General features: G+C 37.6%; 1 protein-coding gene across 1 annotated transcript in view; it reads right to left on the bottom strand.

Moving 5' to 3' along the window:
- The window catches only part of ACBD6 (acyl-CoA binding domain containing 6), a 218,666-nt gene that overhangs the window by 19,851 nt on the left and 178,211 nt on the right, over window positions 1–20,604 (bottom strand). The window contains exon 7 of the mRNA XM_004027995.5: window positions 8,339–8,369. Coding sequence (XP_004028044.2) covers window positions 8,339–8,369 — 31 coding nt within the window. The remainder of the gene's footprint in view (window positions 1–8,338; window positions 8,370–20,604) is intronic.

Genomic DNA, 20,604 nt, shown 5'->3' with positions numbered 1-20,604 from the left:
TAAATTTTCTTAAGGAAATTTATCCATGTAACTAGCACATATCAACATTCAGGTCATTATTAGACTCTCAGAAGCATGCGTGCCCTGTTAACCCCTTCTAGTTGCCTGCTACCTCCTTCACCCAAGGTAATCATTATCCCCTTTACTAATGCTAGAGATAAGTTTTTCCCATTTTTGGCCTTTATATAAATGGAAACCATACTGTATGCACTCTTTTGTGTCTGGCATCTCAGCTCAATAGCATGTGTAAGATTCATTTACGTTATTGCATGTAGATGTAGCTTATTCTCACTGCTGTATAGTATTCTAGCAGATGAACATCACAGATTATTACTAACCAGAGCTCATAATTTCTGAATCTGAAGGTCCCAATGTTTAAATCAATTCTAGGAATTATTAGTAAGTATATCTTCAAATATTAATTTTTTGCAATCTCTCCTTCTGGAACTCCTATTAAAAATACTGAACGTGGCTTTTATCCAAAAGACAAGCAATAACAAACGCTGGCGAGGATGTGGAGAAAAGGGAGCCCTTGTACACCATTGGTGGGAATGTAAATTAGTACAATCACTATGGAGAACAGTTTGGAGGCTCCTCAAAAAACTGAAAATAGGCTACTATACGATCCAGCAATCCCAATCCTGGGTATACACCCAAAAGAAAGGAAATCAGCATATCAAAGAGATATCTGCACTGCCATGTTTGTTGCAGCACTGTTCACAATAGCTAAGATTTGGAAGCAACCTAAGTGTCCATCAACAGATGAATGGATAAAGAAAATGTGGTATATATGCACAATGGAACACTATTCAGCCATAAAAAAGAGTGAGATTCTGTCATCTGCAACAACATAGATGGACTGGAGGTCATTATATTAAGTGAAATATGCCAGGCACAGAAAGGCAAACTTCACATATTCTCACTTATTTGTGGGGGCTAAAAACAAAAACAATGGAAGCTACATAGATAGAGAGTAGAGGGATGGTTACGAGAGGCTGGGAAGGGTTGTAGGGACATGAGGGCGGAAATGGGGATGGTTAATGGGTACAAAAAAATTGTTACAGAGAATAAGACCCAGTATTTGACAGCACAACAGGATGATTATAGTCAATAATAATTTAATTGTATATTTCAAAATAAGTAAAAGAGTTTAATTAGATTGTTTGTAACACAAAGGATAAATGCTTGAGGGAATGGACACCCCATTTATCATGATGTGATTATTACACACTGGATCCCTGTATCAAAGTATCTCATGTACCCCATAAATATGCATCTACTATGCACCCACAAAAATTAAAAATAAAAAAATTAGGCTGGGTAAAGTGGCTCATGCCTGTAATCCCAGCACTTTGGGAGGCCAAGGCAAGCGGATCATTTGAGGCCAGGAGTTTGAGACCAGCCTGGTCAACATGGTAAAACCCCGTCTCTACTAAAAATACAAAAACTAGCTGGGTATGGTGGCGCATGCCTGTAGTCCCAGCTACTCTGGAGGGTGAGGCAGGAGACTCGCTTGAACCTGGGAGGCGGAGGGTGCAGTGAGTTGAGATCACACCACTGCACTCCAGCCTGGGTGACAGAGCAAGACTCTGTCTCAAAAAACAAATTAAGATAAATAAATGCTGAACTCTCTTGTTCCACTCTTAATATCTCTTTACATTTATCATTTCTTTACCTTTCTGTGCTGCCTTTTTGGCAATTTCTTTAGACAAATATTTTCACCAAATTTTTTTAACTTGTGTCAATTCTTCACTTTAACTTATCCGCTGTAAAATTTCTGTATTTTTTTTATTTACATAAGTTCTATTTGGTTCTCTTCCAAATCTGCCTGTTCTTTTTTGGAATGTCTTTTCTTGTGTTTTTGATTCCTTGATTTTATACAGATTTATTCTGATAATTTTTATCCAAGTTTTACTGAAGTTCCTCAAAGTCTAATACTGTAGTTTACTATGTCTGCTGTCATTCACTCAAGTGTATTTTGTAATTTTGGATTGTGAACAATATTATTCTCAGTGGGGCTTCATTCTGGAGGAACTTTGTACTGTATAGGTTGAGGATGTGTTTCTCAAGGGAAGTTTAGCATTCATCAGCCCAGTACACTTACGTTAATTTCTTGACTTAAGGATTCCTGAAATAATCAGAATATAAATGTGAACCCCAAACTTATAGGGCTTTTGTTTCCACCCAAATGCTAGTCTGAAGCAGAGAAGCTTCTTTGTCTTCTTTTTACCAATAGGCCAACTTGTTCTAATCTCTACCCCTTTGCCTCCTCTTTTAAACCAAGGATATAGCCTTTTGAAGGTCCTGGCTCACGTGCAGGATCTCAGTTTTGAGTCCTGATTACTTCTAGTTCAAGAGGCCTTATTTCCAGGTTGCGTTGGCATTGAAATCCAAGCTCAGAGTTCTCCCAGTTAGAGTGTTTGCTCACCCATTTACCGCTATAGATACTGGGTTCTTTATTGGGTGGGAAGTAAATGAACCTGGGGACATCTCTTATCTTAAAAAGAATGTTTGATGTATTTTATCCAGCAAATAGTAGGCATTCAAATATTTGTTGAATGAATGAAATATAATTAAGGTGTATCATATTCATAGTACTAATAGAACCTACGATACTTAAATTTAAAATAATTTAATTTTTGAACAGATAATATATGCATATAGGTCCAATACAGAAGTTATAAAAGGGTTTACAGAAAAAGGTTTTCATCTTATTCTTGTATTTCTAGCCCCACAGCTCCTCTTCCCTAAGGCAATTAACATTATTAGCTTTTTATGTATCCTCCCAGAGATATATATTTACTAGCAAGTATGTATAGATATATTCATGGCAGCACACTATATACACCGTGCTACACCTTAACCTTTTTGCTCAACAATATATGTTAAGAGATTTTTCTGTACCAGTACATAAAGAAAATAGAGCTTATTTGAATCCAGTCAGAAATGCTTCTTGAAAAATCCCTACCCTGTTGCTATCTATAAATGCATTTTAAATATATCAAAATTAAATGGACACATTCCTACATCCATAAAGGCATTCACTCCTAATGGTTAACTAGGGATGACAGAGTGACTCATCTAAATTCTCAAGGGCACATTCAATCTGGTTTAGCTGTTGCTACAGTTTCTAGAAGGGAGAAATAAAAGGAAAACACAGCACATGCCACAGAGAAGGCACTGAAAAACACCTGAATGAGGGAATGAAAGAAGGAATAAGGGGATGGAAGTAAGAGCTGATTCAGCAGGGCATGTGGGTGCACTGGCAGTGGTTGTCTTTATAAGCAGAGCAGTGAACTCTAGACCGTAGGGCAAATATTTTGGAGTAAAAGAAGGCTGGCATCTTGAAGCAAGGCATCAGGAAAAATGAGTAGCCTTGAATTTTGTGCTGAAGGCCTCACAACCACTGTGAAGAGTTTATTTTTCCTCTTTTTTGACTCTCCGGTTATTTGACTTAAGCCTGGTTATCCCAGATTGCCATCACAGCTGTGGGGGTGGCTGAGACAAATTTTTTTCTGGGTGGAAAATTAGGGTTTAGAACAGCCAGCTCTTGATAATACAAGAGGAATCATATGACAGAAATACTATATAAACATGTCTGAGGAGTAAGTGATGTGAATGCTGTGGTAGGAGGCATGGGAAAGCATTAATTTTTCTGTCTTTTCCTAGTAAATATAGACACATGGGTTTGAATTTCCAATTCCCTTAGGCAAGCTTGTTAATCTCTTTGAGTTTTGGTTTCCTCATTTATAAAAAAAAATAACTACTACATATGCTTTGGGAGACTGATGTGGGAAAATCGCTGGAGGCCAAGAATTTGAGACCAGCCTGGGCTAGATCCTGTCTCAACAAAAACAAAATAACTTAGCCAGGTGTAGTGGTGCGTGCCTGTAGTCCCAGCTGCTTGGGAGGCTGAGGCAGAAGGATTGCTCAAGGACAGGAGTTCAAGGCTGCAGTGAGCCATGATTGCGCCACTACACTCTAGCCTGGGCGACAAGAGTGAAACACTGACTCACAAACAAACAAACAAAAAAACCCTACTAGAGGCCTATTTATAGACAGGGGCTTACAGATTAAATAGTTTATTATTTTACTATTTTATATGCTCATTTTAATGGTTCTTTCAAAGGCATTTGATACCATAAAATATGTATTTGTATGTGCATATATGTATATATGTGCAATTTTAATTAACAAATATTACAAGCATGGCATGCAGAGGAATAGAGAGGCTAATAAAACAAGTTGTTGACTACTACAAATATGCTGCAATAAATGTTCTAAATCATGTTTCATTATACAGATGTTCAGGAGTTTTTCTCTGGTATGTACCTAGAACCAGAATTACTGGGTTGTAGAGTATGTGTACCTTGAACTTTACTAAATCTTAATAAACTGATCTCAAAATGGCTGTAACAGTTGACACTCTCATCAGCAATGTATGAGAATTCTTGTTGTTCTACAGTCTAATATTAATATTTGTAGACCTTTACATGTTGCCAATCTGATTGGTATGAAGTTGTATCTAAATGTTTTAATCTGCATTCCCCAATTAATTATTGTTGGGAGACAATTCTTGAAGGGTCTCTCGTGTTTCTGCACGTCTTATGTACAAAGGTACCTAAGACATGCAGAAGACATAAGACGGCTTTTGTTCTAGACTAACTTTCAAGGATGTTTGTGTAATGAACAGATTTGACAACAGAGATAGTGTTTCTTTCCAGAACAGAGGGCAGGTTTACCATCCAGAATAATAAACATAATACCTCCTCCTGAGCAAAGGTTTGCTTGCAACCCATTATAAAAGATGAGAGTTCCCTAAGATTAGGATTCCTAAGCCATGACACATGGTGTGTGTAGTATCTACGTGGGCCTCTCTGCATCGCTCTGATGGGACTTTGGAGGCAAGAGGAAATGACAAAAACATGAAGCTCATGCTGCTAGCTGTGCCATGGATAAGAAAGTCTTTCGTCTCTGATCCAAAAGTTTTGTGTCTTTTGCCAGCAACCATCAAACTGTCAGGCTAACTTGCTAGCTTGTAAGCAAAATACAATCTCAGACTATTCTTAGTTCTTTCTTTTTTACTTTTATTTTTATTTTTTTGAGACAGGGTCTTACTCTGTCAACCAAGCTGGAGTGCAGTGGCATAATCATGACTCACTGCAGCCTCCAACTCCTGGACTCAAGTGATTTTCCCACCTCAGCCTCTCAAGTAGTTGGGATCATATTTGCCCAGGACAGCCTTAGCAAAAGGTAGCTGGAGGCAAGGCAGAAAATGTTTGTCCTGCTTCTCCCAGGAAGAAAGCCCTCTGACTAGCAGCTGGGAGGAGAGGGAGCTCTGTGTTCTTGGCTACAGCATTGTGGAGTGGAGTCTCCACATCGCTGACCTGGGAAGACAGAAAGGAGGGAATGATCTTGGTTCAAATATCACAAAGTTTTCCTTCTTACCAAATTTTTGTAGATTTTCTTGAATAGATGTCTCTTCATTTGCTTTTTGTCCTTAGTACCATTTCTAGAAGCTATTAAATGTCTGTAGTTCCAAAAATAATTTTCACCAGTTTGACAAGGGAGCATATCAGTGGAGCTTCTCACATTGTCATGTTGGAAGTCAGTCTCTGCCTTCATTATTATAGCTGTAAGATAACATCTTGATATTTGGAAGAACAAGTCCTTCTTTCTTGTTTTTCTTCAAATTGCCTTAGATATTCCTGGCTCCTTTATCTTCCATATGAATTTTAGGGCAAGCTTGTTAAATTCAACAAAGTATCTGCTGGAATTCTTATGAGAATTCTCTGAATTTGTAGTTTGACTTGGCAGAAATGATTTTTATGAAATTGAGTCTTCCTATTCATTAACATGGATTATTTCTCCTTCTACTTAGGTCCTTTAAAAATGTCTTTTAAAAATTCTATTTTTTTCTAGGAAGGTTTTACGTGCCTTTTGTTAGGTTGAGTCCTAGGATTTTGTTGCTATTGTAAATAATATTGGAAAAATGTTTTAAATTTTTTTTAGCTTTTTACAATAATGCTTAAGAATAAACTTAAAAAAACTAATGCATTCAGCATCCCTGCTAAATTGTATAGTTTTTATAATTTGTAGAGTTTCTTGGATTTCTATGTAGCTAACTGTATTGTTTGAGAATGATGATGATTTTGTTTTATCCATCTCATGTACCTTTTATTTATTTTGTTTTTCATTTTGTGTTATCTACAATTCTAATACAGTATTGAAGAGACACAGTTATGGTATGCATGTTTTTCTTGTTTCGGATTTTAAAGAAAATGCTTCACACATTCCATCTTTAATAATAATGTTTGCTCTGGGTTTTTGATGAGTAAATCAGGCCATGGAAGTCTCCTTCTATTCCTAGTTTAAGAGCTTTTATCATAAAAATAATTAACTAACATTTATTGAGTATATGCCAGGCGTCAGACATTGTTCCAAGCACTTTACACAGATTAACTCATTATAACAAATCTCTGAAGTTACTATCCCTATTTCATCATGAGTAAACTGAGGTACAGTGTAAGTTAAGTATTTTGTCCCAGGTCAGGGGTAGAACTAGAATTTGAACGCAGAAGTCTGGCTTACGAGCAGGCTTAATTAACTACTTTACCACTCTTAAAATGACTGTTGAACATCCTCAAATACTTTTTTCTGCATTTGATTTGATCATGCAGTTTTTTTACCTAATTTGCTGATGTGGAAGGTTACATTAATAGATTTTTTAAATGTTAAGTCATCCTTGAATTCCTGGGATGAACCCAACTTGGTCAGCACATATCTTTCTTTCTTTTAAAAATATGTTGATGGATTTCATTTGCTAATATTTTATTTCAGATTTTTGCCTCTATGCTCAAAAGTAAGACTGACTCACAATTTTCCTTTCTCCTGCTGGTTTTGGTAAACAGGTTATGCTAGACAAATTCATAAGTGAGTTGAGGCTGGCAGTTGGTGACAGATATTTCAACCTCAATTATTAGGCTGACATATGTAGGCAGTATAATAGCTAGTCCAATAGGTTAAGACTCCTAGATAGCACAGCGAGGTTTCTCCAGCATTATCCCTCCAGAATGATTCTGCTTTTGTTTCCGCCAAGCATCCCAGAGACACTATCAGCTTGAAATACCTTAGTTGATTTTTTAGCTTGGGATTTTTGAACACTTGAGTGCAAATTTAAAGTCCAAAGCAGTAGACAAAAGTGTCCAGGGTCATTTGAGCCACTTGTTACTGAATCGCAGTCTAAGGTTGCCAAGACTGGCAAGTGTATTCCTTCCCAAAAGGTTGATCCATAATCTGGTGTAAATACTGATGGCTGTCTTTCATTCAGCCATATTCACACCCAAATAGAATCTTTTTTCTTTGGAGACAAGGTCTGTGTTGCTCAGGCTGGCCTCCAACTCCTGGATTTGAGTGATCCTCCTGCCTCAGCCTCCTGGTAGCTGGGACTACAGACGTGCACCACTGCGCCCAACTCTACACAGACTCTTTAAATCATATTTACTAGGACTTTACATTTTACAAAATACTGTAATATCTTTTATCTCACTGAATTTACCAAGCAGCTCTCTAAGAGCCATATTATTTCCATCTTACAGATTTTTTTTCTATTTTACAGATTACTTAAGCTAATCAGTTAGTAGAAGAAATTAGTTAAAAAATCAAATTTCTTTTTCTTCAATTAGATCAAGAAAATATTTCTTGTAGGAGAGATGCCAGATTTTACAGTGACCATGATTTTAACACCTTTCTTGTCACTCATTAATAGAACTAAGAATGAAATAATGAATTTTCAAAGGGGGCTGGCACGGTCTCTATTTCTGTTGCTAGTATAGAAACAATTTATTATAAATGTGACCATAAGAATTTTAATACGTCTTCAACTTACTAAGTTATTAATATTTTTTTTTGAGATGGAGTCTCACTCTGTCACCCAGGCTGGAGTGCAGTGGTGCAATCTCGGCTCACTGCAACCTCCACCTCCCAGATTCAAGCGATTCTCCTGTCTCAGCCTCCTGAGTAGCTGGGATTACAGGTGCCCGCCATCAGCCCTGGCTAATTTTTGTATTTTTAGTAGAGACAGGGTTTCAGCATGTTGGCCAGGCTGGTCTTGAACTCCTGACCTCAAGTGATCTGCCCGCCTCAGCCTCCCAAAGTGCTGGGATTACAGGCGTGAGCCACCACGCCCGGCCTAATACATGTTTTGAACAAAAAGTTATTGTATCTCTGCTAGCTGCCAGGTACCTATCTAAGCACTATATAGGAATGGACAAAGTTGAAATAAACAAATACAGAATATGTTCAAATATGATTATTTAATAATTTAGAAACTTCTTACCATAATGTAGAGCTGTTTGGCCTTCATTGTCCTATAAAAGAAACAAATAATACATTTTAGAAGTCTAAGTAATTGCAAAAGTATGAAAGTACATAAACTGTAGCAAATTTATCTGATATACCAAAGTTCCATAGGTTTATCAGACTTAGGAAAAGAAGTCAGTTAACTGAGCTTCACAGTAACTTTTGACCAAGCTCACCATCCTGAAGAATAAAGAATGATAACTTGTACACTGTAGCAGCTACAAAGGAGTAACAGGATGACCAGTTACTCCAGATATCTGCAGGTAATAATCCAAAGAGAAATTCTTAAAGTGAGGCAGTTTGGTTACCTAGTTCATGGCAGAAAAATTGACACTATGTCTCATTTATCTTGGCCAGTATTAGGATTTTTTTTTTCCTAAGCTTGTCCCCAAATCTATCTAGCGATTCTGTGATTTATAGTGGATAGCTTTTTATCCCTTTTCAAAGACTCACAAATTCCAGGCTAATAACACCGGGTTTCACAACCAAATCAAATATCTTAAAGTAATGTGACTTCAAAGCATACAAAGTCCCAGAAGTTGTTAAGAAAGCCAAAAGTTGCTGTAGAATACTTAGGAAATTCCAACATTTCAGTTATTTTCCTTTAAAACCAAGAAAACTATATATACTATTAATTGTAGTGCAGTTGAGTACTTTTTAGCAATGCCACCTCTTAAACTGAGAGCAGCTAATCACATTACATGAGCAACAAATAATCAAAGTACATAAGTGAAAAGCAGAATTTAGTAATTAACTTCATAAGCACTTTGTAATATGCATGGCCATCATGCCCCTGGTAATTGAGAATAAATGTGAAACTGTTAATCTGAATAACTTGGAAGGGTGATGTTATGCCAGCCAAACTATTCTTGGGTACCCATATCTGCTTTTCCCACTTCCTAACAGCTGAATGTAGGGGTGGAGGTTGGCTCTGAAACTTTTTGGCAATGGGTCTCCCTATTTATCTCCTAGAAAGAAAAGCAAGAAGCTGCCACAGAGAACTTATTTTATGGTTCAGATAGGTAGTAAGAAAAAAGTCATGGCAGGGGGACAACCTTGAGGCAATGTAGTTTGTTTTCCTACTATGGAATGAAGGTCTGATTGGATTTGGAGGTAAGGTGCTTATTACATGGGTGAGAGGAGATATGAAAGAAGTAATTTTAGCAGGGAGTCGGGGTAGGGTACACTTGGCTAAGATGCAACTATGGCTAAGTTTGGGATGTCCAGGAAGCATCATAAAGATAATAAACTCTAAGAAAAGTAAAAGATGGAAAGCAGCATGAAAAAGTCAGGAAACACAGGAGATCATTTTTGCCTACTTTTTTTTCTTGTCTTTTTAGATACAACCTTTATCTTGCTCCCCTTTGACCTGCCCTGCCCTTGAGATTAAGAACAAGTAGGGGAAGAGAGCTAAGGCAGCTATAGTGAATAGTATCTGAGTGATTCTTATGCAGGGCAGCCTGACAATGTGAAGTTCTGCTCAAGAGAATGTTGTCTTGATTGGGAAAGCTAAGGGCAATTTCAAAAGAACAGTACTGACCATTATGGCTTAAGACTCATATCTATATTTGTCAGCTTCCAATGTTAATCAATGAAAGTGTGTGTGTGTGAGTGCGCTCGCGCACACACACACATACATGCAAACTCCTGATGGGTTTATACATTCACATTTATAGTTTAAATGTGAATGTCCTGCATTAGGAAGCAATTTCAGAAAGAGCTTAATCTACCGCAATTTCAGGATTCTACTTAGGCATCCATCATGCAAGGTTGTATTTTCCACAATTATGTATCTTTAGAAAGCATAGTTCTTTCACTATTTGTGCATAACTTTCATGTTTAATTACTGTGTTCATATACACTTAAAAGTTCATTTCCTTTCAATTTCTAATTCTTCATCTTGACTATGGAGGTGGAAGAAAGCATAATCAATTTCTTTTAATCACATTTACCAGTGAATACTAAATCTATATCTCTACCTCAATTTCTAATTAATTAGTTAAAAATAGTTACTGAGCTCCAATTATGTTCCAGTCACTGTTCTAGGCACTGGAAACAATGAGATGAATGAGACAGAGAAGGTCTCTAATGTTATAAATCTTATGTTGTAGTGGCTAGGGAATCAATAAGCAAATAAATATATTTAATACTAGGAAGTGATGAGTACGCTGGAAAACAATCAAAACAGAGTGAGAGACGAGACTGATGTGGGTGCTATTTTAGATAGAAAGGACAAAGGACTCTATAAGAAGGTATGTTTACACAGAGAACTGGGGAAGATACTAAGGTGGTCACGCAACCCAAAATGGGCAAATCACAGCACTGGTCATCTTCCTTGTCTGAAAGTATGCAAGTTACTCAAGCCAAGCCAATTAGTTTTCTTTCAAAATTTTTCAAAATGAAGCTATAAGATAGAAGTGTGTGCACACAGAAGGTTCTTTCCTCTCTGACCAAAAGTAAAGAGTGCAACCCTATAAATATGTACAATTATTATGTGTCAATTTTAAAAAAGAGAGTGTGGTCAAAGAAGCTAGACACAAAAGGACAAATATTGTGTGATTCCATTTATAAGAGATACCTAGAGTAGTCAAATTCATAGGAACATGAAATAGAATAGTGGTTACCAGGGGCAGGGAGGAGGGAAGCATGGGGAGTTCTTGTCTAATGGGTACAGAGTTTCAGTTTGGGATGGTGGAAAAGTTCTGGAGATGAACAGTGGTGATAACTGCACAATAATGTGAATGTACTTAATGTCACTGAACTGTACATGTAAAAATGGTTAAAATGGTAAATTCCACATATATTTTACCACAATAAAAAAGAAAGAAAATTAGCAAAGGGTATGAGCCAAAAACTGCAAGTGGCAATGTTCTCTACTTTGGGGTGAAAATCAGTCTGCAGTAGAAGAGAATAAGTATTCACAAAGAAAAAAGTAGTGGTGAGACATGGAGAGAGAATGAGGGTCTCTGGTTCTTGTCATTTCAACAATATTTTTTCTTGGTTAGGTAAGCCAATAACAGCAAAATACTCCCTAGACAAGCGTGATCTTTTTGTCACTTGTAAACAAGAGTCTTCACTAACCCAGAATGCAAGGCATTTCATGAACCAAGCCTTGCTCATCTCTCTCCCAATACCTTCTCTTCCCAATTTTGTGACTGCCAATTCCTATAAGAATACTTATCTGGGGCCTGGAGCGGTGGCTCATGCCTGTAATCCTGGCACTTTGGAAGGCCAAGGTGGGCAGATTGCCTGAGCTCAGCAGTTCCAGACCAGCCTGGGCAACATGATGAAACCCTGTCTCTACTAAAATACAAAAAATTAGCCAGGCGTGGTGGCGTGTGCCTGTAGTCCCAGCTACTCGGGATTGCTTGAACCCAGGAGATGGAGGTTGCAGTGAGCTGAGATAGCGTCACTGCACTCCAGCCTGGGTGACAGAGTAAGATTCCATCTCCCCCCCGCCTACCCCAACCCCAAAAAAAAGAAAGAAAGAAAAAAAAAGAATATTTATCTGGACTCCCATAGCTGTGAATGCTCCTTGCTCTACCTGGAAACTGTCCCTCAACATTTTAAAGATAAAATCTTGCTCTTTTCTCATGTTTAAAAAATTCTTTGATATATTTGAACATTTTAAATTGACTTATTTTATAGTCCCTATATTTCTTTTATTTGAACTGAGGGAGGAGAAGCAGAGTGATGTTTGTTGTGCTGGCTGACACCTACTTATTGATTCCTATATGCTTTTTGATTCTGGACTATAAGTTTATTTTAAGGGGGGTTTTATCTTTGAAAAAATCTGTGCTGTGCTCCCTAGATTGAGGGTCTGTCCCTCCAGAATAATTTTGCTTTTGTTTCTGTCAAGCATCCCAGATATATTATCAGCTTAAGATCACTTAGTTGACTTCTTAGCTTGGGGATTTTTGAAAACTTAAGAAGTGCAAATTTAAAAAGAGCAAACCCACCTTCACTGCCACCCCAACCCCGGACTTGGAGCACAGGCTAAGACAAACTCTCTATGCCAATTCTCTGTCAGTGGGTAGAATTTTTCAGTCTACTCTGAGGGTGGTTGGTATTATTTGAGATCTCTACCCCATAGGTATTGAGATTGCCAAATCCTTTCAGGGCAGCCCAGTGTTGGTTTAAACTTACCACTTTGTTTTTAAAGCTTTGTTTATTTAAAAAACTATTTTAAAGCTTCCTATTTTGTTTTTAGCTATGCTTATTTTGGCCCTTGGAGAGTTGAGTTGCTTTTTTGTAAGCTTGTCTATGCATTTAAAGAGGTGCTTATTATATTTTATTCTGCATTTCTGAGTGTTTTGTGGTGGGAGAATTTTGAGATTATTATTAGTCTGGAATCCTGCAGGAAAATGAAATCCCCCAACCTTTAAGACTCAGTTCACCTTCTTAAGGAAACCTCCCCTGACTCCTCAAGTAGGGTCAGGTGCTCCTCTTTTCTACTACTGTGGCACAACACATACTTTATGTTCTTATCTATCTCTTCCACTGAGACTATAAACTTCTTGTAGGCAAGTACTACGTCTTTCATCCAGTGCCTAGCTCAGTGTCTTGCATATACTGTGTGCTCAATAAATGTTCATGAAATGAGAGAATGAATACACTACTTTAATTTTTCCTGTTTTTTTCTTTAAACTCAAAATTTTTTAATTTTTGTGGGTACACAGTAGGTATATATATTTGTGGGGTACATGAGATACTGATATAGGCATGCTATGTGTAATATTCACATCATGATAAACGGGGTATCCATCCCCTCAAGCATTTATCCTTTGTGTTATAAGCAATCCAATTGTGCTTTTAGTTTGTACTCATTTTAAAATGTACAATTAAATTATTATTGACCATAGTCACCCTGTTATGCTATCAAATATTAGGTCTTAGTCATTCTAACTACTTTTCATACCCATTAACCATCCCACTTCTCCCCTACACCCCTGCAACCCTTCCCAGCCTCTAGTGGTCACCATCCTCCTACTCTCTATCTCCATGAGTTCAACTATTTTAATTTTTAGCTCCTACAAATAAATGAGAATATGCAAAGTTTGTCTGTGCGTGGCTTATTTCACTTAACATAATGATCTCCAGGGTCTATCCATGTTGTTGCAAATGACAAGATCTCATTCTTTTAATGACTAATACTCCATTGTATATAAGTACCATATTTTCTTTATCCATTCGTTTGCTGATGGACACTTAGGTTGCCTCCAAATCCTGGCTATTGCAAACAGTGCTGCAACAAACATGGGTGTATGTATATCCCTTCAACATACTGATTTCCTTTCTTTGGGGTATATACCCAGCAGTGGGATTGCTGGATCCTATGATACCTCTATTTTTAGTTGTTTGAGAAACCTCCAAACGGTTCTCCATAGTGGCTGTACTAATTTACATTCCCACAACAGTGTATAAGATTTCCCTTTTTTCCACATCTTTGCCAGTATTTGTTATTGCCTGTCTTTTGGATATAAGCCATTTTCACTGGAGTAAGATGATACGTCATTGTATTTTCATTTGCATTTCTCTGATCATCAATGATATTGACCACCTTTTCATATAACTGATTGCCATTTTTATGTCTTCTTTCGAGAAAGATCTATTCAAATCATTTGCCCATTTTAAAATCTGATTATTAGGCCAAGCGTGTGGGTCACGCCTGTAATTCTAGCACTTTGGGAGGCTGAGGCAGATGGATCACTTGAGGCCAGGAGTTCAAGAGCAGCCTGGCCAACATGGTGAAACCCCATCTCTATTAAAAAATATTAAAAAATTAGCCACGCACAGTGGCTCACACCTGTAATCCCAGCTACCTGGGAGGCTGAGGTTGGAGAAATGCTTGAATCTGGGAGGTAGGGGTTGCAGTGAGCTGAGATCATGCCACTGCACTCCAGCCTGGGTGACAGAGCAAGATCCTGTCTCAAAAAATAAAAATAAAAAAATGAATATAAAATAAAACCAGATTATTAGGTTTTTTTTGCTCCTTCTGGTTATTAATCTCTTGTATATTTTCTCCCATTCTGTGGGTTGTCTTTCACTTTGTTGATTGTTTCCTTTGCTGTGCAGAAGCTTTTCAACTTGATGTGATCTCAGTTGTTCATTTTTGCTTTGGTTGCCTGTGTTTGTGGGGTTTTAAGAAATTTTTACGGAGACCAAAGTCCTGGAGAGTTTCCCCAATGTTTTCTTGTAGTAGTTTCATAGTTTGAGATCTCAGATCTAAGTCTTTAATCCATTTGGTTTGACTTTTGTACATGGTGAGAGACAGGGTAACTAGTTTCATTCTTCTGCATACGGGTATCTAGTTTTCCCAGCACCGTTTATTAAAGAGGCTGTCTTTTCCCCAATGTATGTTTTTGGTACTTTTGTTGAAAAAGGGTTCACTATAGGTGTATAGATTTGTTTCTGGGTTCTCTATTCTGTTCCATTCATCTATGTGTCTATTTTTATGTCAATACCAAGCAGTTTTTGTTACTATAGTTTTGTAGTATAATTTGAAGTCAGATAATGTGACCCTTCCAGTTTTGTTCTTTTTGCTCAGCATAGCTTTGGCTATACTGGGTCTTTTGTAGTTGCATATAAATTTTAGGATGGTTTTTCTACTTCTGTGAAGAATGTCATTGGTATTTTCATAGAAATTGCATTGAATTTATAGATTACTTTGGGTAGTATGGACATTTTAACAATATTGATTCTTCCAATCCATGAATATGGAATATCTTTCCACCTTTGTGTGTTCCCTTCAATTTCTTGCATCAATGTTTTGTAGTTTTCATTGTAGAGATCTTTCACTTCTTTGGTTAATTCCTGGGTATTTAATTTTATCTGTGGCTACTGTAAATGGAATTACTTTTAAAATTTCTTTTTCAGACTGTTTGCTGTTGGCATATAGAAATGCTACTGATTTTTGTAAGCCAAGATTGTGCCACTGCACTTCAGCCTGGGTGACAGAGCAAGACTCTGTCTCAAAAATAAAAAAAAAGAAATGCTACTGATTTTTGTATGTTGATTTGTATCCTGCAACTTTACTGAATTTGTTTATCAGTTCTCATTGTTTTACGGTGGAGTCTTTAGGTTTTCCAAAATATAAGATCCTATAATCTTATGATAAATTAAACAAAGATAATTTGACTTCTTCCTTTCCAATTTGGATGCCCTTTATTTCTTTTTCTTGTCTGATTGCTCTAGCTAGGTCTTCCAGTATCATGTTGAATAACAGTGGTGAAAATGGGTTTCCTTGTCATGTTCCAGATCTTACAGGAAAGGCTGTTTTTCCCCATTCACTATGATACTAGCTTTGGGTCTGTCATATAAGACTTTTACTATGTTGAGGTAAGATGTTCCTTCTATATCTAGCTTGTTAAGGATTTTTTCATGAAGGAATATTGAATTTTATCAAATACTTTTTCAGCATCAATTGAAATGATCATATGGTCTTTGTCCTTCATTCTGATGATATAATGTATCACACTGATTTATTCGCACATGTTGAGCCATCCTTGCATCCCTGTAATAAAACCAACTTGGTTATGATGAGTGATCTTTTTAATGTATCATTGAATTTAGTTTGCTACTATTTTGTTGAGGATTTCTGAATCAATATTCATCAGAGATACTGGCCTGCAGTTTTCTTTTTTTGATCTTTGTCTGGTTTTGGTATCATGATAATACTGGCCTTATAGAATGAGTTTGGAAGTCTTCCCTCCTCTATTTTTTTGGAATAGTTTGAGAAGGACTGGTATTAGTTCTTTTTTAAATGTTTGGTAGAATTCAGCAGTGAAGCCACGAGGTCCTAGCCTTTTCTTTACTGGAAAACTTTATTTCAGCTTCTATCTTGTTATGTGTTACTGGTCTGTTAAGGTTTTGGATTTCTTCATGGTTCAATCTTGGTAGGTTGTATGTGTCTACAAATTTCCCCATTTTCTCTAGATTTTCTAATTTATTGACATATAGTTAGTTGCTCACAGTAGTCACTTAATGATCCTTTGAATTTCAGTGGTATTGGCTGTAATGTCTACCTTTTCATCTCTGATTTTATTTGGGTCTTCTCTTTTTTTTTTTTAGTCTGGCTAAAAGTTTGTCAATTTTATTTGTCTTTTCAAAACACCAAGTTTTCATTTTGATGACTGTATTCTTTCCTTCATTTCAGTTTGATTTATTTATTTCTGCTCTGATTTTTATTTTATTTATTATTTTATTATTTCTTTTCTTCTACTAATTTTGGGTTTGTTTACTCTTGCTTTTCTGGTTCTTTAGGATGCACCATTAGGTTATTGGAAGTTTTTCTTCTTTTTTGATGCAGGTGCTATAAACTTCTTTCTTGGTACTGCTTTCACTGTATCTTACAGGTTTTGGTATATTTCGTTTTCACCACTGTTTAAGAAATTTTTCAATTTTCTTAATTTCTTCATTGACTCACTGGTCATTCAAGAGCATACTGTTTAATTTCCATGTGTCTGTATAGTTTCCAAAATTATTCTTGTTATTTACAGGCCAGTATCTCTGATGAATATTGATTCAGAAATCCTCAACAAAATAGTAGCAAACTAAATTCTGTAGTTTCATTTGATTGTGGTCAGAGAAGATGCTTAATATTATTTCAGTTTTTGAATAAGACTTATTTTGTGGCCTAACATATGGTCTATCCTTGAGAATGATTTATGTGCCGAGAAGAATGTGTACCGTACAATCATTCGATGAAATGTTCTGTAAATATCTGTTCGATTCACTGTTGTACAGTATAGACTAAGTCTGATGTTTCTTTGATTTTCTGTCTGAAAGATCCGTCCAATGCTGACAGTGGTATGCTGGAGTCTCCAGCTACTATTGTATTGGGGTCTCTCTCTCTCTTTACCTCTAATAATATTTCCTTTATGTATCTGGGTGCTTCAGTGTTGGATGCATATATATTTATAATTATTATATCCTTTTGCTGAATTGACCCCTTTATCATTATATAATGACCTTGTCTCTTCTTATAGTTTTTGTCTTGAAATCTATTTTGTCTGATATAACTATAGCTACTCCTGCTCTTTTTTTGTTTCCACTGGGGTGGAATATCTTTTTGCATTCCTTTATTTTCAGTCTGTGTGTAACTTTATAGGTGAAGTGTGTCTCTTGTAGGCAACAGATCATTGGGTCTTGATTTTTTAATCCACTCAGTTACTCTATGTCTTTTGATAGGAGAGTTTTTAGTCCATTTACATTCAATGTCATTATTGATTAGGTAAGGACTTGCTCCTGCCATTCTGTTATTTGTTTTCTGGTCTTCTCTTTCTTCTTTCCTTGTTTCCTGTCTTCCTTTAGTGAAGGTAGTTTTCTCTGTTGGTATATTTTCATGTATTGCTTTTTATTTTTGTATACATGTTTTTTGATTTGAGGTTATCATGAGGCTTGCAAATATCTTACAACCCATTATTATTAAGCTGACGACAACTTAACACTGATTGAATAAATAGGCAAAAAAAAAACTAATAAAAACATTTTCACTTAATTCCCTGACTTTTTAACTTTTTGTTGCTTATGTCTTATTGTCCCATGTTTTGAAAAGTTATCCTAGTTATTATTTTTGATTGGTTCATCAACTAGTCTTTCTACTTAAGAGTAGTTTACAAACCATAATTACAGTGTTATAATATTCTGATTTGTGTGTTTACTATTACCAGTGAGTTTTGTACCTTCATATAATTTCTTATTGCTCATTAACATGCTTTTCCTACTGACTGAAGAATTCCCTTTAGCATTTCTTATAGGACAGGTGTAGTGCTGACAAAATCCCTCAGCTTTTGTTTGTCTGACAGTCTTTATTTCTTCTTCATGCTTGAAGGATATTTTCACCAGATACACTGTTCTAGGGTAAATTTTTGTTTGTTTGTTTTTCCTTTAGCACTTTAAATATGTCATGCCACTCTCTCCTAGCCTGTTTAGGTTTCCACTGAAAAGTCTGCTGCCAGATGTATTGGAGCTCCATTATATGTTGTTTCTTTTTTTCTTGATGCTTTTAGGATGCTTTCTTTACCCTTGACCTCTGGGAGCTTGATTATTAAATGCCTTGAGGTAGTCTTCTTTAGGTTAAAACTGTTCTATAACCTTCTTGTGCTTGAATGTTGGTATCTTTTTCTAGATTTGGGAAGTTCTCTGATACTATCCCTCTGAATAAACTTTCTATCCCTGTCTCTTTCTCGATCTTCTCCTTAAGGCCAATAACTCTTAGATTTGCCCTTTTGAGGCTGTTTTCTAGATCTTTTAAGTGTGTTTTATTCTTTTTTATTCTTTTGTTTCCTCTGTGTATTTTTAAGTAGTCTGTCTTCAAGCTCACAAATTCTTCTGCTTAATTCTGCTATTAAGAGACTGATGCATTCTTCACTATGTCAATTCCATTTTTCAACTCTAGAATTTCTGCTTGATTCTTTTTAATTATTTCAATCTCTTTTTTATATTTATATGATAGAATTCTGAATTTGTTTTCTGTGTTATCTTAAATTTCTTTGAGTTTCCTCAAAACAGTTATTTTGAATTCTCTGGAAGGTTGCATATCTCTTTCTCCAGGACTGGTCCCTGGTGTCTTATTTAGTTTGTTTGGTGAGGTTGTGTTTTCCTGGATGGTCTCGATGATTGTGGATAGTCATTGGCGTTTAAACATTGAAGAGTTAGAATTTATTGTAGTCTTCGCAATTTGGGCACGTTTGTGCCCATTTTTCTTGGTAAGGTTTTCCAGGTATTAGAAGAGAATTGGGTCCCAAGCCGAATAACACTGTGGTTCTTGAAAACTCACAAAGGTAGTGACATGGTAGTCTTGGATAAGATCCAGAAGAATTATCTGGATTATCAGACAGAGACTCTTGTTCTCTTCCCTTATTTTCTCCCAAACAAATGGAGTCTCTCCTGTGCTGAGCCACTTGGATCCTGGGGTGGAGTGATGCAAAAACCCTGTGGCCACCACCACTGGGACTGCACTGGGTTGTATCTGGAGCCAGTACAGCACTGGGTCTCGCCCAAGGCCCACTGCAATCACTACCTGGCTACCACCTATCTTTACTCAAGGCCCTAGGGCTCTACAATTAGCAGGTGGGGAAGCCAGCCAGGTTTTTGTCCTTTCCTTCAGGGAAGCAAGTTACCCCAGGCCCTGGGTGGGTCCAGAGATGCTGTCTGGGAGCTAGGGATTGGAGGAAAAAACCTTAGAAATCTACCTGGTGTTCTATTTTACTGAGGCTAAGCTGGCCCTAAAACCGTAAGACAAGTCAGTCCTTTCCTCCCTTTTCCACAGGCAGAGGAGCCTCTCCCAGTTGCCACCACCACCGCCAGCCCATGGAGAGCTCTGCCAGGCCACTGCCAATATTCACTGAAAGCCCAAGTGCTCTTCAGTCAGCTGTGGTGAATGCTGCCAACCCCAGAACTCACCCTTCAGGGCAGTGGGCTCCCCTCTGGCCCACGACAAGTCCAGAAGGCTATCCAAGGCTTGTCTGGTCCAAAGCTGTCCAAGAGCCTAGGCATGGAATCAGGGACCCCAACAGCCCGCTTGGCGTTCTAGCCCATTGTGGCTGAGCTGGTACCTACGGTACAAGGTAAAGTCCACTTTACTTTTCCCTCTACTTTTCTGAAGCAGAAGGAGTCTTTTACTGTAGCTACCACAGCTGGTAATGTGCTGGGTCTCACCTGAAGCCAGCACATCTCAGAGTATCACCCAAGGCCCACAGCATACTAACTGGGCATTGCTGTTGGCTATTGAGGACCCAAGGGCTCTTTAGTCTGCAGGTGATGAATCCTGCAGGACTGGCTCCTTCCCTTCAAGGCAGTGGGTTCCCTTCTGACCCAGGATGTGTCTAGAAATGTCATCTGGGAGCTAGGCCCTGGAATGGGGGCTTCAAGACTCTGCCCAGTGCCCTATCCTACTGTGGCTGAGCAGGTATCCAAGATGTAAGACAAAGTCCTCCTTACTCTTTGCTCCCCTTTTCTCCAACAGAAGGAAGGAGTCAGAGGGATGGCACGAGCACTCCCTTTGTTGCCCTAGCTGATGTCTCCCTAGGTCATGTGCCGCCCTGGTCCACTGTCTCTAAGCCCACCGCAGCACTAGGACTTGCCTAGGAATTACAGTCCTGTGGCCTAGACTGCCTTTCAAGTATATTTAGGACCCCAGATATCTTTGGCCCGCAGTGGTGAGGTTTATCAAAACTCAAGTTCCGACCACTGGGACGGACGATTACCCTCTGGCTAGGGCTAGTCCAAATGCTCCTTCTA

The sequence above is a fragment of the Gorilla gorilla genome, chromosome 1 (assembly GCF_029281585.2).
Source record: "Gorilla gorilla gorilla isolate KB3781 chromosome 1, NHGRI_mGorGor1-v2.1_pri, whole genome shotgun sequence".
In the NCBI taxonomy this organism is placed as follows: domain Eukaryota; kingdom Metazoa; phylum Chordata; class Mammalia; order Primates; family Hominidae; genus Gorilla; species Gorilla gorilla.
This window is presented reverse-complemented; position numbering and strand designations above follow the sequence as displayed.